This window comes from Heptranchias perlo, chromosome 16 (genome assembly GCF_035084215.1).
Source record: "Heptranchias perlo isolate sHepPer1 chromosome 16, sHepPer1.hap1, whole genome shotgun sequence".
Lineage (NCBI taxonomy): Eukaryota > Metazoa > Chordata > Chondrichthyes > Hexanchiformes > Hexanchidae > Heptranchias > Heptranchias perlo.
The window spans coordinates 63,360,480-63,388,216 of record NC_090340.1 but is presented as its reverse complement, the minus strand read 5'-3'; the positions used below and the strand labels follow the sequence as shown (position 1 = coordinate 63,388,216).

Below are 27,737 nucleotides of genomic sequence, written 5' to 3'. Positions count from 1 at the left end.
GGGGGAGGGCTCAGGTGGGGCGAAGTTTAGATTGATAAAGAGAAAAGACAAGGAAGTAGTACAGGAAAGTGATGGGGGTAATGATAAACAGTGTATGTCAGGAAGGGACAGAATGTTCAAACATAAGAGTGCACTAGCAAATGGGGCCGGGGTAGGAAAGAATGGTAAAAAGACAAAATTAAAGGTTCCTTATCTGAATACGCACAGCATTCGTAATAAGATAGATGAATTGACGAACATTCACCTGAGGAAGGAGGAAGCCTCCGAAAGCTTGTGAAATTTAAAATAAATTTGTTGGACTAAAACTTGGTGTTGTAACATGGCTAACTAAGGAAGTCAAGGATGGTATCAGGTTAAAAGAAAAAGCATAGAACATGGCAAAGATTACTGGTAAGCCCGAAGATTTGGAAAACTTTAAAAATCAGCAAAGGATGACTAAAAGAATAATAGAGGGAGAAAATAAATTGAGAGTAAACTAGCAAGAAATATAAAAACTGACAGTAAAAGCTTCTGCAAGTATATAAAAAGGAAGAAGGTAGCTAAAGTAAACATTGGTCCCTTACAGGATGAGACTGGGGAAATAATAATGGAAAACAAGGAAATGGCAGAGGAATTGAACAGATATTTTGTATTTGTCTTCACAGTAGAAGACATTAATAACATACTAATAATAGTAGAAAATCAAGGGGCAAAGGGGAGGGAGGAACTAAAAACAATCACTATCACTAGAGAAAAAGTACTAGGTAAACTAATGGGTCTAAAGGCTGACAAGTCCCCTGGACCTGATGGCTTGCATCCAAGGGTCTTAAAGGAAGTGGCTACAGAGATAGTGGATGCATTGGTAGTAATCTTCCAGAATTCACTAGATTCTGGAAAGGTCCCAGCGGATTGGAAAACCGCAAACATAACACCCCTATTCAAGAAGGGAGTGAGACAGAAAGCAGACCAGATAGATCAGTTAGCCTAACATCTGTCGTTGGGAAAATGCTAGAATCCATTATTAAGGAAGTAGTAGCTGGACATTTGGAGACTCATAATACAATCAAGGAGAGTCAACATGGTTTTATGAAGGGGAAATCATGTCTGACAAATTGATTAGAGTTCTTTGAGGAAGTAACAGGCAGGGTGATAAAGGGGAACCAATGAATGCAGTATATTTGGATTTCCAAAAGGCATTCGATAAGGTGCCACATAAAAGATTACTGCACAAGATAAGAGCTCATGGTTTTGGGGGTAATATACTGGCATGGATAGAGGACTGGCTAACTAATAGAAAACAGAGTCGGGATAAAAGGGTCATTTTCAAAATGGCAATCTGTAACTAGTGGGGTGCCGCAGGGATCAGTGCTGGGGCCTCAACTATTTACAATATATATCAATGACTTGGATGAAGGAACAGGGTGTCTTGTGGCCAAATTTGCTGATGATACAAAGATAGGTGGAAAAGCAAGTTGCGATGAGGACACAAAGTGTCTGCAAAGGGATATTGACAGGTCAAGCGAATGGGCAAAAATTTGGCAGATGGAATATTATGTGGGAAAATATGAAGTCATCCACTTTGGGAGGAAAAATAAAAAAGCAAAATATTATTTGAATGGAGAAATACTACAAAATGCTGCGGTACAGAGGGATCTGGGTGTCCTTGTACATGAAACACAAAAAGTCAACATACAGGTGCAGCAGGTATTCCAGAAGGCAAACGGAATATTGGCCTTTATTTCTAGGGGGATGGAGTATAAAAGCAGGGAAGTCATGCTACAACTGTACAGGGTACTGTGGAGACCACACCTGGAGTACTGCGTACAGTTCTGGTGCCCTTATTTAAGGAAGGACATACTTGCATTGGAGGCAGTTCAGAGAAGGTTCACTCGGTTGATTCCGAGTATGGAAGGGTTGTCTTATGAGGAAAGATTGAACAGGTTGGGTCTATACTCATTGGAGTTTAGAAGAATGAGAGGAGATCTTATTGAAACTTACAAGATTCTGAGGGGACTCGATAGGGTTGATGCTGAGAGGATGTTACCCCTCATGGGGGAATCTAAAACTAGGGGGCATAGTCTCAGAATAAGGAGTCGCCTGTTTAAGATGGAAATGAGGAGGAATTTCTTCTCCCAGAGGGGCATGAATCTTTGGAATTCTTTCCCCCAAAAAGCTGTGGAGGCTGAGTCATTGAATACATTCAAGGCTGAGTTCGACAAATTTTTGATCAGCAAGGGAGTCAAAGGATATGGGGAAAGGGCGGGAAAGTGGAGTTGAGGTAAAAATCAGATCAGCCATGATCTCATTGAATGGCGGAGCAGGCTCGAGGGGCCGAATGGCCTACTCCTGCTCCTATCTCTTATGGTGGAGACAGCCCAGTCGGATAGATACAGGGGCAGGAGATCTAAAATAAGCAATGTCGGCCAAGACAGGGGCTGGCAGAGAGAATGTTGTTGAAGTATCACAGCACTCGAGGATCATAGCAACCTGGACATGACATGCTGGCTGAAATGAGAACGAACAGGGAGAAAATGCATCCAGCGGACTCCAGTGAACACAAAGGCGTGAGTTTTGCTGGACAGTTCTAAGATGTTGACCCTTTGCCTCATGCGAGGGTCATGGATCTTTCTCCCCCGTGTTTTAGGGGTGTAATTTTTGGCTGGTTGTACATAAAAGCTGATCAGAATTTGCATAAAGCCGACTGAGACTGTGGCCTCACTTACCCGTTTCTAGGATGCGTTTGTGCAAAGGGCCGCTGGCCAGAAAGGCTTCGTCTTTACACGAGCGAATCTGCGTTCCGACCAAATCGGAGTTGGTTGCCAGAATGTTGGCACTCTCCTCGTTCAGGTTAACTCCAGCCATTGAGGCAACATCATTAATGTCATCATCGTCCCTGCAACGAGAGAAGCAACCATGAAAGCTGCTGTACAAACTTCCGATATGTTCTTGCGGCTTCTAAATGTGAGAAGTAGTTTCTGCACCAGTCTCTCTCTCAGGGTTTTTACAAGAACAGCCAGCACAACGAGATCAGGCAACGCGGCGAGGTACAACATGCAGCAAATTGCAAGCACACAGAAGTTGGAACACCAAAATAGGCCATTCGGCCCAACCAATCCATGTGTACATTTACCCTCTGCGCAAGCACATTCATCCCTCCCTGTTCCCATGTCCCTTCAATCACCTCTCCAATCTAATCTTGAATCGGTTTCTGCCTCAACCACTAACCCTGGAAGTGAATTCCACAGCCTCACAACTCTCTGTGTGAAGAAGTTTCCCTGCCCTCTGTTCTAAATCTCTTGCATGTAATCTTGTATCGATGGCCCCTCGTTCTAGACCCCTCAACCATTGGAAACCGTCTGATTCTGTCTACTCTGTCCTGTCCTTTCATAAGCTCGTACCACAACTGCGCAGAAAAAGTTCTGGCAGTGTAAATGCCAGGTTTCTGGGCGTTAATAAATAATTTCTTCTAATCCTACAGCAACTTACATTTCTATAGTCTTCGTTACAGAGACGGCTCAGAGCTCCTTACAGGGTGAGCAGTGACTAACCACAATATACAGGAGTCCTGCAACACAACTGAGAGTTGCAAACTAGATGGTGACTAAAACATGGTCAACAGCAAAACACCTTAATAAATTCTCTGCCCTGAAAAGGAATATATGAAAACAACTTTTTTCATCGTTCTCCCATTGGGAATACACTCCTCTGCGATGATTCACATAACTTTGTCAAAACCTGAATGGAGTCCTGCTTTGAGCCAGAGCTACTCCTCGGATAGAATACATGGGTAGCAGCAATTACAACCCTCTACCTCCCTGAAGCTGCAGTGTGGTTCATGCTGTGCCAGGCAGCCTCCACTACCCAGTTATTCTTCCCTTGTTAGACCACAGTCAGCATGACTAAGCCAATCAATTAGAAGAGGAGGAGGAGGGGGCTTTATTGGTAATCTCAATTCTGTCCTGACCGACAACTACACACAAACCCAGAAAGACAAAAGGAAAAGGAAGACCTGCATTTCTATAGCACCTTTCACGACCTCAGGGCACTTCTCAGCCAATGAAGTACTTCTGAAGTGTAGTCACTGTTGTAATGTAGAGCAATGTGGCAGTCAATTTGTGCACAGCAAGATCCCGCAAACAGCAATGTGACAACGACCAGATAATCTGTTTTAGCGATGTTGGTTGAGGGATAAATATTGGCCAAGGAGAAGTCCCGTGCTCTTCTTCGAATAGTGCCATGGGATCTTTTACATCCACCAGAGGGGGCAAAAGGGGCCTCGGTTCAGCGTCTCATCCACAAGACGGCACCTCCGACAGTGCACTGAAGCGTCAGCCTAGATTATGAGTGACTGGACAGGGGTCAGAAGTGGGCATCCTGGATGATTCCACCTCATCAAACACTCCCAGGGCAGGTACGCCACAGGTTGGATAAAGAGTGAAGTTCTCTCTGCTCCTCAGTGCCAGCCTCATTAGCGTGTCCCTTACTGTACTAGTGCGACATTTTCACAACACTCATCCAGTGGTCTCTCTTTAAGATTGCTATATTACAGGCCCTTCTGTGCTTTGGGCCCATTCTGGAGTAAGACTATCCCAAATCCTTTTCACACAGGAGGCTTACAGCCAGCAGAAAGTCGAGGCTTCCATCCCATCAGTCTGAGTTGGATTTGAATCCCAGTACCAGAAAGTAGCCAGCCAGTCTCTGTACAAAGCCCACTTCATACACAGGATCCACTGCTCATGACACTCCCAGGCCTCTTTAATCTCCAGGATAATGAATTAAGAGTTTCATTTAAGTATGGCTTTGAAAGCGATCTCGCGCTCCGGTAGGGGGCTGTGTGGTGTACTCAAAGCACTGTTCCCAGAGTATTGATTCCGACAAGAAAGGGCTGTGTGAAGATAGCACCTTATTGCGTCTCTCGGAAATGTCTCAAAACACTTCATATGCAATGAATTACATTCTTGAACTGCCATTTTGCTCAAAGCTGGGGAAGGAGGGAAAGGATAAGATGCTAGTTCATTACCAATAGCTCCTCATTTTGTAGGACTTACTGAATTTCTGTTGGAGGTTACCATGGGTTAACAGCAGTGATTTGAAGGGCTTCTCCTCCCTTGAATCCCAGTGTCTTTACAACTGTTTCTTTGAACCACAGCACGTGGGAGTGTCTGAGGTTAACCGAAATTATGCTTTGATATTTTATGACACTGAGTGGACTGGAAAGTGCCAGAAAAGCAACAGATGAAAAGCATGCAAATCGCAAGGGTTTATCTCAGTCATGGTTTACACAGAAACTCTGATTCTCCCATTCATGGGCTTCTCTCTCCAGTCTCAGCTGATTCACTTCCGACATTAGCAAAGAGATTTTCCAGCTGGGTTCAGTTCTCGTTTTCACCTCCGAGTCAGAAGGTTGCGAATTCAAGCACCATTCTAGGATTTGAGCACATAACCTAGGTTGACACTCCAGTGCTGCACTGTCACAGGTGCCATCCTTTGGACAAGGAATAAAGTAAGGTCCCCTCTGTGTGTTCCAGAGGTTATACAGTTGTTAAAGATTCCATGCCACTACAAAAACAACTCCTTGCATTTATATAGCGCCTTTAAAGTAATAAAAGGTCGCAAGGCGCTTCACAGGAGCGATTATCATACAAAATTTGACACCACGCCACATAAGGAGATATTAGGACACGTGACCAAAAGCTCGGTTAAAGAGGTAGGTTTTAAGGAGCGTCTTAAAGGAGAAGAGAGAGGTGGAGAGGTTTAGGGAGGGAATGCTAGAGCTTAGGGCCTCGGCAGCTGAAGGCACGGCCGCCAATGGTGGAGCGATGAAAATCAGGGATGCGCAAGAGGCCAGAATTGGAGGAGTGCAAAGATCTCAGAGAGTTGTGGGGCTGGAGGTGGTTACAGAGATAGGGAGGGGCGAGGCCATGGAGGGATTTGAAAACAAGGATGAGAATTTCAAAACTGAGGCGTTACCGGACCGGGAGCCAATGTAGGTCAGTGAGCACAGGAGTGATGGGAGAACAGGACTTGGTGCGAGTTAGGATATGGGCAGCAGAGTTTTGGATGAGCTCAAATTTACGGAATGTGCAATATGAACTACTGAATGTGAACAGAGAGAGCGGTGTCCTGGCCAACATTCCCCTTCAAACACCGATTAACTGGTCATTCTTCTCATTTGCTTTTTGTGGGACCTTGCTGTGTATAAATTGGCTGCCATTTTTGCCTATGTAACGGTAATGACACTTCATAGATAATTCATTGTGAACCGCTTTGGGACATGACAAGATGCTAAAAAGAAAAGAAAGACCTCAGGATGTCCCAAAGCACTTTACAGCCAACGAAGTACTTTTGAAGTGTAGCCACCGTTGTAACGTAGGAAACGCAGCAGCCAATTTGCACACAGCAAGGTCCCACAAACAGAAATGAGAAAATGGCCAGATAATCTGTTTAATTTATGTTGGTTGAAGGATAAATATTGGCCAGGACACAGGGGAGAACTCCCCCGTTCTTCGAAATAGTGCCATAGGATATCTTACATCCACCTGAGGGGGCAGACAGGGCTTCGGTTTAACGTCTCATCCGAAAGACGGCACCACCGACAGTGCAGCATTCCCTCAGTACTGCGCTGGAGTGTCAGCCTAGATTTCATGCTCAAGTCTCTGGAGTAGTACCATGATCTTCTGATTCAGAGGCGAGAGGGCTACCGACTGAGCCACGGCTAACACCTAAACTATATACAAATGTATGTTATTTCTTGACTCATGGGGAATATTTATCACTCCTGGTTCACTAGGTTTACATTCTGCTCGTGTCAAAGCACAAATACATGGCAGAATTACAGTGGAACGAGCTCCACAATGCGCTACAGCTCCTGTTGCTCGGGTTTCTCCTTGTTTACACTGCTGGGTGCATTCAGAGTGCCAATCATAACACTGAAAAAACCAAGCACGTGCTGAAAACTGAGTTGGGGTTTGGAGAAAAGGGCAGAAGGAAGCTAAAATATTTGGCCTGAATTTGTAAAAGAAGAAACAATAGGAAAACAAGCAGCATCTGGGGAAAAGAAGCCAGAGGTTATCTTGCCCCTCCAGGGTGATCCTGGAAAAGTGAGCGGTTTTGGCAAAGGAGAAGGAGGCTTGATGTGGACCAGCCATATTTGGTGATGGATGGCTCAACTAGTTGTGAGTCAGATAGGCTCAAGTCTGCACCCCCTGGACTTGAGGGAGTGAAGATGGGGGCCATACCACGGGGAACAACCAGGAAAGAACAAGAGTGAGTGTTTTACTGGGGAGAAGGGCATCAAAGGTGGAGGTGAGGGAGTTGGTTGAGCAGATTGACAGCTGCAGCAACATCGTGGTGAATGGAGGGCCAAAGGATAGGCAATTGACAGGTTGAAACTGCAATTCTAAGTGACATGGGGGAGAGTTTGCTTCAAAGGTGGAAACAGGAGCAAGTGGTTAGAAGTGGGTAGGGGGTGTGAGTGGTGAAGGATATACGCAAGTGGTTGGAGATGGCCTTGTCTGTGATTGAGACTATGGGAGTAGAGATGCCACGGGAGATGGCCAGGTCAAAGGGGGTGGCTGTGAATGTGGATAGGTGAGTTTATATAGAGGGAGAGACCAAGCAGGCAATGGGGTGGGAAGGAGGTTTGTGAGATTAGCCCCCAGCATGTGCGCTGGGCAGGATGGTCATTGAGAAAGGAGGATGGGGCAGTTAGGGTTGCTGCTCCTAAGGAGGCAGCATCTGGTGCCTTGATGAGCCCTTTGGAGAATGTTGAGAGGGGCACAGAGAGTAACTGTGGATTATCAAAGGGGGATTCAAGCCTAGTGTCAAAAAAGGAGGAGAGGAGTAAGGATGGTTTGCTGCAAGGGTTGGAGGGAGACATAGAAGATGGTATCACTAGGTGACAGGAAGGGGAGGAGAGACGGGCCCGAGAGGGGCCAAGAGAAAAAACAACAGAGATGGAAGTATTGAGCTCAGGTCCAGAGCAGCAGCCAAAATGCACACACAAATGGGCACAAAGGAAATTCAGGCCATATAGACATGGCAGAGATTAGGAGAGACGTGTCCTGATTGTTAACAGAGGACAAGGAGGAGGTGATACGAAAGAGTCCAAAGTTGAAGTCTGAGGTCATGTGGTGGGATAAAAAGACAGCACCTTCAATAATGGAGCACTCCTCAGTGCAGCACTGAAGTACCAGCCTAATTTACGTGCTCACCTCCTTCTGACTCAGCTTGACTCAATTGGTAATACACTTGCCTCCGACACTCAACATTGACGTACAAACACTAGCAAATGTGAACACAAAATGAAGAGCGCGTCATGAAATAAAGGAAATCAGTGGGTGTGTGACTGAGCAATACAGGCATCCAGATCTTGCAATAATCAAGGAAACTGATCATGTGCTGTAGAGAGACATTGAGACCAGAGGACATCTTAAGCTAACAAAGCCACGGGCTGAACTCGACAGAAGGAGTAACATCACACTTTGGGCTGTAGACTGCCAGCTAGTGTGAGGATCACTCCGTTGAAAAACTTAAAAAGCAATTCAATCAATTCCGAGTTCAACAGGCAGCACATGAACACACTGCGGGGAACAGGAGAAAATATGGAACAAGAAAATATCTTTCACCCCAAACCATTTAATCTCCTGAGGGAAAGTTCTGTATTAATGCTTCCTGAACTCCAGAATATTCAGCTATCTTCACAAGAGCACTATTCAACCCTGGCCTGTTGTTCGCCACAAAAAGCACAGGAACCATCCTGGTCCATGGATGGTAACAGAACAAGAAAAAAAAGCTTTGCACCGTTCATGTCCTCGGGACTTCCGCGCTTCAGAGCCGATGAATCAGTTTTGAATTCTAGTCATTGTTGCTGTAGAGGCAAACGTTGCAGCCAATCCTTGCACAACAAGATCCCAAAAACACAAATGAGATGAATGACCAGTTAATCTGTTTTTGGTGGTACTGGTTGAAGGAGGAATGCTGGCCCAGGACACCTATTCTTATCTGAATAGTACCAAGGGATTTTTAACATCCACCTGAACAAGCGGACAGTTTAACCTCTCATCCAGAAGGGTACAAATTATCTCTGACTTATAACAATCAAATCCCTAACCAGATTAATTTCCAGATCCTTTTTGAAAGAGTTAACCTATGCAGTATCAACCACTTTTACTCGAAGTGTGCTACACATTGTCAGCTAATACGTGGGGCAAAATAAAATTCTGCTGATCTGTAGTCTCATTTGAGGTTTTAATTTTACACCAGTGTCCTCGAGTGCTGTGCTCTGATTCGAAGTTAAATAGCCACCTTAAGCTCCAAGCACTTTAAAAACCTGGATCACGTCTTTCCTCAGTCCGTTTTTCCAAGGAACATCAGTTCATCGATGTAAGTGTCTCTTCGTTACTTCAAGTGCTGGTATCATGGTCCCCTCTCTTCCCTGAAGCTATGAGATCCAAAATATCCCAAATCCTGCCCTCAACAGTTACAATATGTTCTCTTGACTTACAGAAAAATGTACTCATAGTGGTTACTGGTATTTGATTGGCTTTGTTAATCACAGATTCACATTAACTGGAAACTATCGATAAATAATCACACCCATTTCCTTTTCCACTGTTGCCAGTGCACATTCATTCATTACGTGGGCAGACCTGCTGTTACCTTATATTATCTACGTTAAAATCAATCAGCGAACCCTTACCTCTTCCTCTTAAGTGGGTCAGATCAAACTATGCCCACTTGGACTGTGAAAATACCCAGCAGCAATAGATTTTATTCTTCCAAAACTGGGTTATATCTAGAGAGTACTTTCAGCCGTATCACACTAGGGTGAAGGGAATGAAAGAAGTAACCTGTATTTGTATAGCACCCGACTGCGTCCTCAAGATTCCCAAAGCACTTCATATTCAGTGAAGTACTTTTGAAGTGCAGGCACTGACAGGCAAAGTACTGGTGGTGGTGGAAGCAATTTGAGGGATGAAAGTTAATACTCAATAACGTACCTAGGTGCTTCACAGCAGCGTAATCAGACAAAATTTGACAACGACATTAAAATGTGTAGGCATAAATGCAATGGAATGGGGAAGCTGAGCAGTTTTCTTCCCCCAGAGAGGCGATTGAGAAGAGATTATAGGATAGTACCATAAGGGATACTTTTCTGAGGTTGGGATCGATCAAATTAGCCAAAGCATCACTCTGCATTCAACATGTGCTGTACCTCACCTGGGAGTGTTTCATAGAATCATAGAAAGTTACGGCACAGAAGGCAGCCATTTGGCCCATCGTGTCCGTGCCGGCCGAAAAAGAGCTATCCAGCCTAATCCCACTTTCCAGCACTTGGTCCGTAGCCCTGTAGGTTACGGTACTTCAAGTGCACATCCAAGTAATTTTTAAATGAGTTGAGGGTTTCTGCCTCTACCACCCTTTCAGGCAGTGTGTTCCAGACCCCCCACCACCCTCTGGGTGAAAAAATATCTCCTCAGCTCCCCTCTAATCCTTCGACCAATCACTTTAAATCTATGCCCCCTGGATATTGACCCCTCTGCTAAGGGAAAATGGTCCTTCCTATCCACTCTATCCAGGCTCCTCATAATTTTGTACACCTCAATTAAAATCACCCCTCAGCCTCCTCTGTTCCAAAGAAAACAACCCCAGCCTATCCAATCTTTCCTCATTGCTAAAATTCTCCAGCCCTGGCAACATCCTCATAAATCTCCTCTCTACCCTCTCTAGTGCTATCACATCCTTCCTGTAATGTGGTGACCAGAACTGTACACAGTACTCAAGCTGTGGCCTAACCAGTGTTTTATGCAGTTCCAGCATAACCTCCCTGCTCTAATATTCTATGCCTCAGCTAATAAAGGAAAGCATTCCATATGCCTTTTTAACCACCTTATCTACCTGTCCTGCTACCTTCGGCAATCTGTGGACATACACTCCAAGGTCCCTCTGTTCCTCTACACCTCTCAGTATCCTCCCATTTATTGTGTATTCCCTTGCCTTGTTTGCCCTCCCCAAATGCATTACCTCCCACTTCTCTGGATTGAATTCCATTTGCCACTTTTCTGCCCACCTGACCAGTCCACTGATGTCTTCCTGCAGTCTACAGCTTTCCTCCTCACTATCAATTTTTGTATCATCTGCAAACTTCTCATTCATGCCCCTTACACTTAGGTCCAAATCATTAATATATACCACATAAAGCAAGGGACCTAATACTGAACCCTGCGGAACCCCACTGGAAACAGCCTTCCAGTCACAAAAACACCGTCGACCATTACCCTTTGCTTCCTGTCACTGAGTCAATTTTGGATCCAACTAGCCTCTTTCCCTGGGATCCCATGGCCTTTTACTTTTCTGACCAGTCTGCCATGTGGGACCTTGTCAAAAGCCTTGCTAAAATCCATATAGACTACATCAAATGCACTAACCTCATTGACCCTCCTTGTTACCTCCTCAAAAAATCAATCAAATTAGTTAGACATGACCTTCCCTTAACAAATCCATGCTGACTGTCCTTGATTAATCCATGCCTTTCTAAACGACTATTTATCCTGTCGCTCAGAATTGTTTCCAATAATTTGCCCACCACCGAGGTTAGGCTGACTGGCCTATAATTACTCGGTCTATCCCTCGCTCCCTTTTTAAACAATGGTACAACATCAGCAGTCCTCCAATCCTCCGGCACCACGCCTGTAGCCAGAGAGGATTGGAAAATGATGGTCAGAGCCTCCGCTATTTCCTCCCTTGCTTCTCTTAACAGCCTGGGATACATTTCATCTGGGCCTGACGATTTATCTACTTTCAAAGATGACAAACCCCCTAATGCTTCCTCTCTCTCTATGTTTATACCATCCAATATTTCACACTCCTCCACCTTAACTACAATCTCTGCATCGTCCCCCTCTTTTGTGAGGACAGACGCAAAGTATTCATTATGAACCATACCCACATCTTCTGCCTCCGCACATGGGTTACCTTTTTGGTCTTTAATAGGCCCTACTCTTTCCTTAGTTATTCTCTTGCTCTTTATGTATTTATAAAATATCTTGGGTTTTTTTTAATTTTTACTTTTGTCAGTACCTTTTCATGCCCTCTCTTCGATTTCTGATCTGTTTTAATTTCACCCCTGCACTTTCTATGCTCCTCTAGGCTTTCTGCAGTATTGAGCTCTGGGTATCTGATATAAGCTTCCCTTTTTTGCCTTTCTATGCTCTTTGACATTCAGGGAGCTCTAGATTTGGCATTCCCACCCTTTTTCTTTGTGGGAACATATTTGCTTTGAACCCTCACTATCTCCCCATTGAATGCCTCCCATTGTTCTGACACTGATTTATCTTCAAGTAGCTGGTTCCAGTCCACTTTTGCTAAATGCTCTGTATCTAACCCGTGCTGTACCTGCCCTGGGAGTGTTTGATGGGACAGTGTAGAGGGAGCTTTACTCTGTATCTAACCCGTGCTGTACCTGCCCTGGGAGTGTTTGATGGGACAGTGTAAAGGCAGCTTTACTCTGTATCTAACCCGTGCTGTACCTGCCCTGGGAGTGTTTGATGGGACAGTGTAGAGGGAGCTTTACTCTGTATCTAACCCGTGCTGTACCTGCCCTGGGAGTGTTTGATGGGACAGTGTAGAAGGAGCTTTACTCTGTATCTAACCCGTGCAGTACCTGCCCTGGGAGTGTTTGATGGGACAGTGTAGAGGGAGCTTTGCTCTGTATCTAACCCGTGCTGTACCTGCCCTGGGAGTGTTTGATGGGACAGTGTAGAAGGAGCTTTACTCTGTATCTAACCCGTGCAGTACCTGCCCTGGGAGTGTTCGATGGGACAGTGTAGAGGGAGCTTTACTCTGTATCTAACCCATGCTGTACCTGCTCTGGGAGTGTTCGATGGGACAGTGCAGAGGGAGTTCTACTCTGCCTCTTTTTCATGACATCCTCTCTCTTACTTAGGTCTGCTGTATCATGAACCAACCGAAAAACCAACCTGCTTCCTGGTCTCTGTGAGATGCTGGTCCTCCGTCCACCACAAGTTGGTGGGCAAGAGGGGCCAGGGTGTTTGAGGGGGGGTGGTGGGGGGAGAAACAGATTCTCCCTCTGATTTTGTCTCCTTCCATCTCCAAGTGCTTTGCCTTTCACTCGCGAATGCCCCCACCCTCATACCCCACCCCCCCCCCCCCCCCCCCACCAAAAGCACGGCTGAAAGTCTGGGGAGAGGGGAGATGAGCACAGCTGTGAACTCGATTTCTATCCCTCTACGGTAAATGTGCCAATGCATTGTCCAACATGGAACACTTCTGTAAATAAAAATGGGGCACTCTGTATCTTATTTCCCCGTCAGTCCTCACAGGGTCAAAACCTCAGGCATTCCGAGCTGCGTTGATGAATATAACAGATAGCCGTAACAATCAAGGATCAGGGGAAAAAAATTACCAACACCTTTGTCGCAATATAACACTAAGGACAACTTAATAACACAAACATTACAGGCTTTGGGGTTTTTTTTGAATTTCGCCACTGCTGCAGCAGCCAATTTGCCTCGGAGCCACTAACAAATTCTGCACACATGCTGTGAAAGGCCAGAACTAGTCAGCATTCGGAGGATTAATACAGGTTACTGGCTGGGATGCCTCCGGGGCCCAACTCACAGACGCTGCTTTGGCCGTAGGAGAGGTTAAAGGTTCAAATGCAAATGATGTCCAGGCTGCGTTTCTTTGTCAGGAGCATTCCAACTTCAGCAGATTTGCTTTTGTTTGCCCCCCTCCTCTCCCCAAAATTGGAGTTTTCAATTATTTCAAAATTCACATTGGCACTTTCTCGAGTACAAAATATCAAAACTTAAGTACAGTCATTAAAAACAGCAAAAACTAAAATAAATAGTCCTGCTCGCAAAAGAGTTATTCCTGTGACAGATTAATTACTAAACTTAGTAAAGATTTATCGATTTATCAGTCAATGCCGTAAGCGCATTTCCCCAATAGAGGACATTAGTAATACCAAGTAAGCTTCTTCAGATTAATATATTCTGTGCATGAACTTGCTGTGATCGAACAGTCGTTGAGCAAGCTCATCGGATGCTGCCCTCTTGTGTGCAACTAACTGCACATTTTCCCCCACCCCTAGTCTCTCTGAAAATGAAAATCACAGACTCTCTTACCTGAAAGAGCCGCCTCCTGGGTCGTTCAGCTTATTTTTCTGATTCGCAGCGACGTGAAGTACAGAACCTGCGAGGCCTTTGCTTCCGTGCAGCAACGGTGCCTTCCCCACTGAGCAAAGAAAGCAAGACTTGCATTAATGCAGCGCCTTATCACATCTCCACAACGTCACAAAGTTCTTCACGGCCAATGGAATACTTTGGAAGTGATTGACCATTAGGAGGGCAAGTGGTACAGCAAGATCCCATAATGGGGAATGTTGGCTGGGGTTGGGGGGGATGGGGGGGGGGGGGTGGATATTGGCCAGAACACTGGGAAGACGACTTTGCTCTTCTTTGAATTGTGCCATGGGATCTTTAACATCTATCTGAGCCACCGGGTCAGGCAGAAGGGGCGAGAACTCCGACAATGCGGCACTCACTCAGTATTGCACTGGAGCGTCAGCCTACATTAGGCGCTTATTTTGGGCTTAAACCCACAACCTCTGGCCTAGAGATGAAAGCAGTACCAACTGTGTTGAGCTGCATCCAACAAGATACACAGTGGCCAACTGCATAACTTACACAATGTCGATCAACAATTTTTCTTTTGAGGGAGAGACACCTTTTTACAGCATTCTTTCCATTTGCTTTTTCTAGTGCTCCCCGTGTCATCCACCCCCGCCATTGCCTCTCCAAAGTTGGGTTCCCAAGCCTGGCCAGGAACATCTGTCTCGCTCTCGCTTTTACTCCCTGCAGCTAAAACCATGAACTCAAGGTGTAATGGATCAGTGATATAAACCCTGAGCCCAGGACTTCACATGCACCACAATACCAGCTGCAACAGCTCGTTCTTCTTAGGAAATTACATTGAACTGTTCTGAAGACATGAACCATCACTCCATTCCAGTGCGGTAATGATTACCTGACCGCAGTTTTCCAGTTTCATCTCAGGTCTTAAAATGGATTTAGAAATACTCCAGAAATGATGGCAGCAGCTTCCTGCCACAGGCCTGCTTGTGCACAGCTCCCAGGTTACCTCTGAGATTCAGAAGACTGTGTCCAGTGTTGAATTTAAGGATTCCAAATGGGGGAGAACAAGCTGGTGCAATGAATACAGTCTGACCCTAGTTATCCCTAGCATGCTTTTGAATATATATATATATATATTATATATATATAGATTATCGTGCAACCACAACACCAACAGCCCACAGGCTTTTATTACATTGATTGACAAGTCTGTCTAATTAGCACCGCTTGGAGTCTTACTGTGGAACCTGGCTGTAAGAATAAATATCCAGTGCGGAGTTGGACGTACAGATGGATCCAATGGTTCTGGCACAAACCCTTCTAATGTACTTACCATATTCCCTAACTAAGAGGCTGTGCACACAGAATTCACTTTTGCCAGTGCAATGACTGGAACTACCACTCTGAGCTCATTTCCCTGGTCTCTCTCGTCTTATGGTTCAGTCCCCACCATCTGCCAATGCTACTTTATATTTTAAAAAGGTTTGGTTCAGTGGGTTAAAAAATAAACCACCTGTTCTACTAATGACCAATCAAAATCAGTTCCCAGGCTCGATCACCAACCTGCGCTGAGGCAGAAGTAGAGATAATCATAGAATCATAGAAGGTTACAGCATAGAAGGAAGCCATTCGGCCCATTGAGTTCGCGCCGGGTCTATGCAAGAGCAATCCAGCTAGTCCCACTGCCCCGTCCTACCCCTGTAGCCCTGCAAATTTTTTGGTTTCAAGTACTTATCCAGTTCCCTTCTGAAGACCACGATTGAATCTGCCTCCACCACCCCCTCGGGCAGTGCATTCCAGATCCTAACCACTCGCTGTGTAAAAAAGTTTTTCCTCATATCACCTTTGGTTCTTTTGCCAGTCACCTTAATCTATGCCCTCTGGCTCTTGACCCTTCCGCCAAAGGGAACAGTTTCTCTCTATCTACTCTGTCCAGACCCTTCATGATTTTGAATACCTCTATCAAATCTCCACTCAACCTTCTCTGTTCCAAGGAGAACAACCCCAGCTTCTCCAGTCTCTCCACGTAACTAAAGTCCCTCATCCCTGGAATCATTCCAGTAAATCTCTTCTGCACTCTCTCTAAGGCCTTCACATCTTTCCTAAAGTGCGATGCCCAGAACTGGATACAATGCTCCAGTTGTGGCCGAATTAGTGTTTTATAGAGGTTCATCATTACTTCCTTGCTTTTGTACTCTATGCCTCTATTTATAAAGCCCAGGACCCCGTATGCTTTTTTAACCACTTTCTCAACCTGCCCTGCCACCTTCAACGATTTGTGCACATATACCCCCAGATCTCTATGTTCCTGTACCCCTTTTAGAGTTATGCCCTCTAGTTTATATTGCCTTTCCTCATTTTTCCTACCAAAATGCATCACCTCGCATTCTTTCGCATTAATCTTTATCTGCCATGTGTCTGCCCATGCCACCAGAGTGTCTATATCCTCTTGAAGTCTATCACTATCCTCCTCACTGTTCACTACACTTCCAAGTTTTGTGTCATCTGCAAATTTTGAAATTATGCCCTGTACTCCCAAGTCCAAGTCATTAATATATATCAAGAAAAGCAGTGGTCCCAGCACCGACTCCTGGGGAACACCACTGTACACCTCCCTCCAGTCCGAAAAACAACCGTTCACCACTGCTCTCTGTTTCCTGTCATTTAACCAATTCTGTATCCATGCTGCTACCCTTTATTCCATGGGTCTCAATCTTAATCGCAAGCCTACCATGTGGCACTTTATCAAATGCTTTTTGAAAGTCCATATACACCACATCAACTGCATTGCCCTCATCTACCCCCTCTGTTACCTCATCAAAAGACTCTATCAAGTTGGTCAAACACGATTTGCATTTAACAAATCCGTGCCGGCTTTCCCTAATCAATCCACACTCGTCCGTGTGACAGTTAATTCTGTCCCAGATTATCGTTTCCAAAAGTTTCCCCACCACCGAGGTTAAACTAACTGGCCTATAGTTGCTGGGTTAATCTTTACACACTTTTTTGAACAAGGGTGTAACATTTGCAATTCTCCAGTCATAGAATCATAGAAAGGTTACAGCACGGAAGGAGGCCATTCAGCCCATCGAGTCCAGGCCGGCTCGATGCAAGAGCAATCCAGCTAGTCCCACTGCCCCACACTATCGCCGTAGCCCAGTCCTCTAGCACCACTCCCGTATCTAAGGATGTCTGGAAGATTATGGCCAGTAGCTCCGCAACTTCCCTCAGCATCCTAGGATGCATCCTATCCGGACCAGGTGGCATATCTACTTTAAGTACAGCCAGCCTTTCTAGTACCTCCTCTTTCTCAATTTTTAGCCCATCCAGTATCTTAACTATATCTTCCTTTACCGAGACTCTGGCAGCATCGTCTTCCTTGGTAAAGACCGATGCAAAGTACTCATTTAGTACCTCAGCCATGCCCTCTGCCTCCATGAGTAGATCTCCTTTATGGCTCCTAATCGGCCCCACCCCTCCTCTTACTACCCGTTTACTGTTAACATGTCTGTAGAAGACTTTTGGATTACCTTTTATGTTGGCCGCTAGTCTATTCACATACTCTCTCTTAGCCCCTCATTTCCTTTTTCACTTCCCCTCTGAACTTTCTATATTCTGCCTGGTTCTCACTTGTGATATCAACCTGACATCTGTCAAATGCCATTTTTTTCCGCTTCATCTTATTGTCTATCTCCTCTGTCATCCAGGGAACTCTGGCTTTAGTTGCCCTACCTTTCTCCCTCGTTAGCATGTACCTTGTCTCTACCCGAATCATCTCCTCTTTAAAGGCCATGCACTGTTCAATTATAGTTTTGCCTGCCAATCCATGATTCCAATTTCATGGGCCAGATTTTGCTGTCAAAGTAACGGGGAAGCAAATGGCGCTCGGTGTTATTTATGCGCAAATGGTACGGCAACTTCGGGCAAGGGGCAGATGCTCAAATATCCGTAAGTTGCTGACCGAGTTACTCCGCTCCGCTGTTAGCTTCATGGAAACAGCATCTCCCATGCCTGGGGTTGTATGAAGCAGATAAATGGGGGGGGGGGGTTGGGGTGATAGAGTTCCATCGGAACACACATTCTACGAATTTTCTTCTCTAAGGGTTAACCCCCTCCCAAGGCAAACCCTTGACAGCAAGGCAGCATTTGACCAAGTGTGGCACCAAGGAGCCCTAGTAAAATTGAAATCAATGGGAATCAGGGGGAAAACTCTCCAGTGGCTGGAGTCATACCGAGCACAAAGGAAGATGGTAGTGGTTGTTGGAAGCCAATCATCTCAGCCCCAGGACATTGCTGCAGGAGTTCCTCAGGGCAGTGTCCTAGGCCAAACCATCTTCAGCTGCTTCATCAATGACCTTCCCATCATAAGGTCAGAAGTGGGGATGTTCGTTAATGATTGCACAGTGTTCAGTTCCATTCGCAACCTCTCAGATAATGAAGCAGTCCGTGCCTGAATGCAGCAAGACCTGGACAACATCCAGGCTTGGGCTGATGAGTGACAAGTAACATTCGCGCCAGACAAGTGTCAGGCAATGACCATCTCCAACAAGACTCTAACCACCTCCCATTGACATTCAACGGCATTACCATCGCTGAATCTCCCACCATCAACATCCAGCCGGTCACCATTGACCAGAAACTTAACTGGACCAGCCACATAAATACTGTGGCAACAAGAGCAGGTCAGAGGCTTGGTATTCTGTGGCGAGTGACTCACCTCCTGACTCCCCAAAGCCTTTCCATCAACTACAAGGCACAAGTGAGGAGTGTGATGGAATACTCTCCACTTGCCTGGATGAGTGCAGCTCCAACAACACTCAAGAAGCTCAACACCATCCAGGACAAAGCAGCCTGCTTGATTGATACCACATCCACCACCTTAAACATTCACTCCCTTCACCACTGGCACACCGTGGCTGCAGTGTGTACCATCCACAGGATGCACTGCAGCAACTCACCAAGGTTTCTTCGACAGCACATCCTAAACCCAGGACCTCTACCACCTAGAAGGACAAGAGCAGCAGGCGCATGGGAACAACACCACCTGCACGTTCCCCTCCAAGTCACACACCATCCTGACTTGGAAATATATCGCCGTTCCTTCATCGTTGCTGGGTCAAAATCCTGGAACTCTCTAACTGACAGCACTGTGGGAGAACCTTCACCACACGGACTGCAGCGGTTCAAGAAGACGGCTCATCACCACCTTCTCAAGGGCAATTGGGGATGGGCAATAAATGCTGGCCTCGCCAGCGATGCCCACATCTCATGAATGAATAAAACAAAATCAGACACTTGCCAAATAGATGAACATAGAGACAAAATCTGTGAATCATCCTTGGTGCCCCAATACACGGTGCCATGGACTGCTTTCAAGGTACAACTTATGTTACCGTGTGCTTGCTCCATCCAGTCTTCTCCTCCCTTCATCCCACACTCCCCAAAAATTAAGAATGTCACAATGCAACAAAGACAGAGAAAAAAAGAAAGTAGAAGAAAAAAAAAGGAAAAAAGACAGACAAAAAGAACAAACTTGCATTTATATAGCACTTTTCACAACCTCAGGACGTCCCAAAGCTCTTTACAGCCAGTCAAGTACTTTTGAAGTGTAGTCACTGTTATAATGTAGGAAACCCGGCAGCCAATTTACACACAGCAAGATCCCACAAACAGCAATGAAATAAATGACCAGATAATCTGTTTTAGATGTTGGTTGAGGGTTAAAAAGAACACCGGGAGAATTCAGATTTATCAAGTGGTCACTTTCCTCCGGTAGCTGTTTGCAATGCTTGGTTGGAAAGAGTTTGGAATGATCCGAGGGAGAATTCGAGTCGGAGCGACCTTCAACACTGAGGAGGTGTCAGAGTTTAAAATCCAAGCCCGACTTTGATGAATCTTACACAGAACAAGTCACAATAAACTCAAATAAACAGAATAATAAGCAAAATACTGCAGAAGCTGGAAATCTGAATTAAAAAAATAAGAAATTGCCTGTAACACTCAGCACGTGAAGCTGCGTCTGTGAAGAGGGGAAGGTAGGGTTAACGTTTCAGGTCGATAACCTTCCGTCAGAACCCAAAATCCTGCATTCAACAATAACTTGCTCAAATTTGGCCTTTGAGTTATGTCACATGTAGGGGTTTGATAAGGGCAATATCTCTCAGAGCTTTTTTATCGTCCCCTCCTCTCCTGAAGTAATCAATGCTTGGTGGGGTACAGTTTCTTGTCCAAATGGCCATCCTTCACGTGTAAGCCTACAGTGAGTTCTGTCTGGCCATCCATCCATTGGAGGTTGAGGGGCTGGTTAGAGGGGGCCATCAGAGTTAAACCTGATCCTTTCCTTATCCAGCCCCTACTTTACAATTGGTCACTGGATAGCAATCAGGAGTGGGAAAAGGTGCAGAAATTCTGTCCATGGCACATAAGGAGACATTAGGACAGATGATCAAAAGCTTGGTCAAAGAAGTAGGATTTAAGGAGCATCTTAAAGGAGGAGAGAGAGGTTGGGAGGCAGAGAGGTTTAGGGAGGGAATTCCAGAGCTTAGGACTAGGCAGCTGAAGGCATGGCCGCCAATGGTGAAGTGATGAAAATCGGGAATGCAGAAGTGGTAAGAGATGGGAATCGGCACTCAAGCGAGGCTGAAATTGATCAGAGGGCGTCAACGTGATGCTATCGATCACCAATTGCAGGTTATTGCTGATCATACCTGGTCTGATAGATGGAGTAATCACCACCGGCAATCTCACTTGAGTTCCTAGACCAACAGATTGCCTCTTCACAGCCTGTACTGGGGACTGGACGATCTGGTAAAAGAACAGGCGACATGAGATTTTGTAGATGTGAATAGAATCATTGTTCATAATATTCTTTACCCCGAATGACTGAGGGCTTCATAGTCCACTCGAGTCTGTATTATGCTCAACCTACTGTGCACACTGATAAGAGCAGAAAACTCATTCATTCCTGCTCTTGGAGAGTTTTTGTGCAGCTTGGTGTCAGCTTCCAGTATACGTACGTTGGCTCTTACCAAGAGTTCTGATTATTGGACACCAGAGTGCACTGTATTGGAGGATTCAATGTTTCTTCTACATCTCATGCAAGTCCAGTTGTTATACATTTGGTGCACACTGCTCAGATACAGTCTGCGCACATAAAGCACACGACAATGCCACGAAGCACCATGGATACAGCAGTTTAAATGCAATCCTTTTCGCTGAAGACAAAATTCTACTCTCCCTCCAAACTAAGTTTCCGTGCGAAGCCTGCAGGCCAATTCTCAGCCAAGAGAAGGGTTTCGCATTTTATTGAGGCAGCAAAATTAAACAGCAGATTGTTTCTCAACACCATTCATCACTGATTAAAGGATTTAGTTTAAGATCTAGCGCATTTAATAAGAGTCTCGACACCCGTGTCCCTTCGAGAAGGGGGCGGCTCGACACCCGTGTCCCTTAGAGAAGGGGGCGTCTCGACACCCGTGTCCCTTCGAGAAGGGGCCTCTCGACACCCGTGTCCCTTCGAGAAGGGGGCGTCTCGACACCCGTGCCCCTTCGAGAAGGGGCCTCTCGACACCCGTGCCCCTTCGAGAAGGGGCCTCTCGACACCCGTGTCCCTTCGAGAAGGGGGCGTCTCGACACCCGTGCCCCTTCGAGAAGGGGGCGTCTCGACACCCGTGTCCCTTCGAGAAGGGGGCGTCTCGACACCCGTGTCCCTTCGAGAAGGGGGCGGCTCGACACCCGTGTCCCTTCGAGAAGGGGGCGTCTCGACACCCGTGTCCCTTCGAGAAGGGGCCTCTCGACACCCGTGTCCCTTCGAGAAGGGGCCTCTCGACACCCGTGTCCCTTCGAGAAGGGGGCGTCTCGACACCCGTGTCCCTTCGAGAAGGGGCCTCTCGACACCCGTGTCCCTTCGAGAAGGGGCCTCTCGACACCCGTGTCCCTTCGAGAAGGGGCCTCTCGACACCCGTGTCCCTTCGAGAAGGGGCCTCTCGACACCCGTGTCCCTTCGAGAAGGGGCCTCTCGACACCCGTGTCCCTTCGAGAAGGGGCCTCTCGACACCCGTGTCCCTTCGAGAAGGGGCCTCTCGACACCCGTGTCCCTTCGAGAAGGGGCCTCTCGACACCCGTGTCCCTTCGAGAAGGGGCCTCTCGACACCCGTGTCCCTTCGAGAAGGGGCCTCTCGACACCCGTGTCCCTTCGAGAAGGGGGCGTCTCGACACCCGTGTCCCTTCGAGAAGGGGGCGGCTCGACACCCGTGTCCCTTCGAGAAGGGGCCTCTCGACACCCGTGTCCCTTCGAGAAGGGGCCTCTCGACACCCGTGTCCCTTCGAGAAGGGGGCGTCTCGACACCCGTGTCCCTTCCAAATATTGAACAGTAAAATATTAACTTTTTCCCCCATTTGTTTTTGAACATTTTTGTATGGTGATGGCCCGATCGTGGGAACTGTCTGCAAGTTACTGAACCTGACAGTTCAAGGGATCTAAATTAACAAAGGAACCTGGAAATGACAAGATTGCTGATGTACCTCTGGTTTCATGACTGCAAACCAAAAGAAAGAAAAGATGCTTGAGTTAATAGTAAATTCCTTTTGACTTAGTTTTAAATTTAAATGGAGCACAAATGGCAAGACTCCTTCTTCAAGCTCTCCCAGTGCACAATGAATCGGAAGGTTGGTGCAGCAGTGGGCAGTACTCCCCAGGAGGTACAGCCTGGTTGATTCATCACTTCCAAATTTTCTTTTTAATAAAGAAAGAACGAACTTGCATTTATGTAGCTCCTTTCACAACCTCAGGACATCCCAAAGTGCTTTACAGCCAATGGAATACTTTTGAAGTATAGTCACTGTTGTAATGTTGGAAACGCAGCAGCCATTTTGCACACAGCAAGATCCCACAAACAGCAATGAAATAAATGACCAGATTACTATTTTTTTAAGTGATGTTGGTTGAGGGATAAATGTTGGCCAGGACACCAGAGAGAACTCACCTGCTCTTCTTCGAACAGAGGCCGTGGAATCTATTACATCCACCTGAGAGGGCAGATGGGTCTTTGGTTTAATGTCTCATCCAAAAGACAGAACCTCCGACAGTGCAGCGCTCCCTCACTACTGAACTGGGAGTGTCAGCCTGGATTGTGTGCTCAAGTCTCTGGAATAGGACTTGAACCCACGACCTTCTGACTCAGAATCTAAAGTGCTGCCCACTGAGCCAAGGCTGACACCTGGTAAATTTTAACTTGGTCCCAATTGCATGGAACAAACGCAGCCTGTGAAACACACAGCTTCACGCATCAGCAATGGGTCCCTCATCAATACACTGCTAATATGATGCAGCTCTGCCTCTGAAAGAAACCCTCAGAGTGACTTTACTAGAATAGTACCTTACAAATACTCCTCCCTGTCCAGAGTAAGCACCCAGTGCAGGAGCGGGTTATGTTCTATTCTGAGAGTTATTTGATGACCAAGGATGTAAAATGGATGGCAAAAGAAAAATCTCGTTTCATAGGATACGTCACATCCTGCCTCACGTAGCAAGCGACTTACTCCTTTGATAGAATGTGCATCAAAAGTGCACACAGACATTGTGCATGACCCTCAGCCGTTCCTGTACACCAACCCCTCAGTTAAAGGTCGGAGGAAAGCTCCGAAAGCTTGTGATTTTCAAATAAGACTGTTGGACTATAACCTGGGGTTGTAAGATTCCTTACATTTGTCCACCCCAGTCCATCACCAGCATCTCCACATCTCAGTTAAAGGTGTTCGCTGGCTGTTAAACCTATTAGCACCTTCCTTCTAATAGCAGTACCTGTACACCTCACCTTTTACCTGCTGTGTTTCCCTACCCTCTGAGTGTTTTGGTTGGTTCAATAAAGTAGTTCGTCTGCTGGTCTAATTCAGACCTGGGGAGGGGGGTCTCCAGACGAAATGTTAACCTGCCTTCTCTCTTTTAGATGCCGGTGGACCTTGTGTGGATTTCCAGTGTTTTGTGGTTTTATTTCAGATTTCCAGCAGTCAGTTTTTTCTTTTAAACCCCCAAATTGACCCAGGCTCCCCCATTCCATTGCTCCCATGTAAACGTTACCCAGTGTCACTACGTACCAGATGCGCGCTCCGCCCTTGCTGTGCTAAGTTGATGTGTGCCTGCGTCACTGCGTTTGTTCCTGTGGCTGCGTTAACGGTGCTGGGCTGTCGTATTCGTACAGACGGTCCGGCCACGACAGTGGTCACAGTTCCAGACGACTGCGGTGTAGACGTGACCTGTGCAGGGGCCACTGCCTGTGGGTGCTGAGGTTGATGTACCTGGAGGATGCACTGCTGATTATGGACCAGAGACTGCCTCAGGGCAGGCAAACTTTTCTGGGAGGAAGACAACAAGCAGGTAATGCCTAAATGATAATTCAACAGACAAATGTTTCTTTTTAAACAAGATTCACAGCATTCACTAAAATTACTTAGAACGTATGTAAGAATTTGTGAGACAGGAAAAGGCCATGAGGGTCAAGTTTTCCCCAAGATTTAGACAGCTGTCTACAATCTCTGGCCCAGAGCAATGTTCCAGCAAACATGTGCAAATGCCCAATCTCAGCCACAGCAACAGGCAAGGATTTTTGGCAATCAACGGGGAGCTAAGGAATTCACACTTGCTTAAAAACTCGCAAGAGCAAGTGTTGACTCCGTATTCCCCTCCCCGTCGTCTAATGAGCCATTATTCACATGAGGCCAGAGGGAACGCCATCAGGCTGTTAAACCGTGAGAAATACGGCAGCCTAATCCTGCCTTCTTCCAATATCAACACATTCACTTTCCAGCAGGGTTCACTGGATAGTCGCCGGCAGCAGGAACCCGTGGGAAATTTCCCCTTCTTAATCCAGGGACACTGAAGCAAACTAGCATCCCCACTGCTGTCCCAATTACCATCAACTGACTCAGGACAGAGTGAGGACTGAAACTGGGAACTTTCTGTTCCAGCTCAGATACACACTTTAGAATCAATTAGGGCCAATCACTTCCGCCTCCTTCCCCCGCAAAGTATAATCAGGTGCTCACACTAAAGGCACGTGTAAATTATCCACAAATGGAAGTGAAGTTCACAACCTCAACACAATTAACAACGTTCCCAAATGTGAGTTTATCGCACATATTTTTAGCCATCAAAGTAAAGGACGGTAGGATTAAGGAATAGAATTGCCTCCTTGGAACCAGGTACAGGCTCAGACTGGGTCTCATACTCCAGTTACAATGTGGAGTTCACCCACAACCTTTACCTATATCAATTTTGACACTTTTTTTGATTGAAATGAGAAATCAAAATCTCACTCAGGGTAGTCTTCTCAGAATAGGGCTAAGATACAGTGTTACAGCAAATTCAACTTCACTCTCTCTGTAACCCATGCCGTACCTGCCCTGGGAGGGTTTGATGGGACAGTGCAGAGGGAGCTTTACTCTGTATCTAACCCTGTACCTGCCCTGGGAGTGTTTGATGGGACAGTGTAGAGGGAGCTTTACTCTGTATCTAACCCGTGCTGTACCTGCCCTGGGAGTGTTTGATGGGACAGTGTAGAGGGAGCTTTACTCTGTATCTAACCCGTGCTGTACCTGCCCTGGGAGTGTTTGATGGGACAGTGTAGAGGGAGCTTTACTCTGTATCTAACCCGTGCTGTACCTGCCCTGGGAGTGTTCGATGGGACAGTGTAGAGGGAGCTTTACTCTGTATCTAACCCGTGCTGTACCTGCCCTGGGAGTGTTTGATGGGACAGTGTAGAGGGAGCTTTACTCTGTATCTAACCCATGCTGTACCTGCCCTGGGAGTCTTTGATGGGACAGTGTAGAGGGAGCTTTACTCTGTATCTAACCCGTGCTGTACCTGCCCTGGGAGTCTTTGATGGGACAGTGTAGAGGGAGCTTTACTCTGTATCTAGCAGGGTTTTCTTACTATGAAAGAAGCTGCAGATTGTCCAATTCTTACAGGACCTGTAGACGTACATAAAGCGCACACTGATCGCCGCTAAAAAAATACATCCGGTTTCTATTCGTACCACACCTTGAGAAAAGGCACCAGGTATGGCTGTGGGGACGATTTAAGCTCTGACTGAAGTCTGTTCGTGAACTCTTCTGGTTCAATCTTAGTGTCCTTCAAAAGAGAAAAACAGACAAATTAGGATATTTTCAGTCAGTAACATTTTCTATTTCAGGTTATTTTGGGATGGGTTGCCATGCAGTCTCCACAGTGACAAGGTCAGTAAAGCAACGCTAATCCTGGGCACTTGGAATGACCCCCCTCCAACCTTCCTGCCCCCACCACCACTGCTCCACCCCGCCATCTTTGCCAGCTCTTTAACTGGAATTATTCGCTCTGGTCTCATTTCCCTGCTCTTTCCCCACAGCCTTCTATTATCCTTCAACTATTTAATTCTCTCAAGTCTTTCAGCTTCAATAAGCACTTGTGGCGATGCATTCCACATCCCAATAACCCTTGGTATAAAAACTATCCTTCCAATCGTTAGAGCGAAGCCATTCAGGAGTAAAATTGGGCACTTTTTCATACAAAAGGTAGTTGGAAATTTGGAACACCCTCCCCCAAATGGCTGTGGATGCTGGGAGTCAATTGGAGCTTTCAAGTCTGAGATTTTTGTTAGGTAAGGTTATCAAGGGATATGGATCAAAAGCTGATAAATGGAGCTGAGGTACAGATCAGCCGAGATATAATAAAATGGCAGAACAAGCTCGAGGGGCTGAATGGCTGATTCCTGTTCCCTGCGGTCCAGCCTCGAGTACTAATCCTGAGTCTGTTCCCCCCCCCCCCCCCTCGTTATGGATTCACTGTCCAGCAAATCGTAGAATGATAGAAAGTTACAGCACAGGAGGCGGCCATTCGGCCCATCGTGTCCGTGCCGGCCGAAAAAGAGCTATCCTGCCTAATCCCACTTTCCAGCACTTGGTCCGTAGCCCTGTAGGTTACGGCACTTCAAGTGCACATCCAAGTACTTTTTAAATGAGCTGAGGGTTTCTGCCTCTACCACCCTTTCAGGCAGTGAGTTCCAGACCCCCACCACTCTCTGGGTGAAAATAAAAATCTCCTCAGCTCCCCTCTAATCCTTCTACTGATTACTTAAAATCTATGCCCCCTATCCACTCTACCTAGTCCCGTCATAATTTTGTAAACCTCAATTAAATCTCCCCTCAGCCTCCTTTGTTCCAAAGAAAACAACCCCAGCCTATCCAATCTTTTCTCATAGCTAAAATTCTCCAGCCTTGGCAATATCCTCCTCTGTACCCTCACATCTTTGCTGTAATGTGGTGACCAGAAACTATATGTAATTCTCAAGCTGTGGCCTAACCAATGTTTTATACAGTTCTAGCATTTTCACTCTTTATCTTTCACTCTTCATCCTCAACCATTTTCATCTCTTTGAACAACTTTATAGATCCTCTCAACCTTCTCTGCTTCAGGGTGTAGAGTCTCTCATCATAACTCTATCCTCTCCTCCCCAGTTGCATCCCAGTTAATCTATACTGTACCTATTCCATGGCTCCAATATCCTTTTTGTAAAGCACTGCCCAAACTACACGCTGCACTGACTCCGACCTAACCGATGTCGAGTC

General features: G+C 46.2%; 1 protein-coding gene across 1 annotated transcript in view; it reads right to left on the bottom strand.

Annotated features, from left to right (window-relative positions):
- The window catches only part of LOC137333834 (transcription initiation factor TFIID subunit 4-like), a 249,460-nt gene that overhangs the window by 153,286 nt on the left and 68,437 nt on the right, over positions 1-27,737 (bottom strand). The window contains exons 7-11 of the mRNA XM_067998200.1: positions 26,176-26,265; positions 24,234-24,491; positions 20,846-20,942; positions 14,130-14,238; positions 2,703-2,872 (exon numbers count right to left, since the gene is read on the bottom strand). Of these exons, the coding sequence (XP_067854301.1) occupies positions 2,703-2,872; positions 14,130-14,238; positions 20,846-20,942; positions 24,234-24,491; positions 26,176-26,265 (724 nt within the window). The remainder of the gene's footprint in view (positions 1-2,702; positions 2,873-14,129; positions 14,239-20,845; positions 20,943-24,233; positions 24,492-26,175; positions 26,266-27,737) is intronic.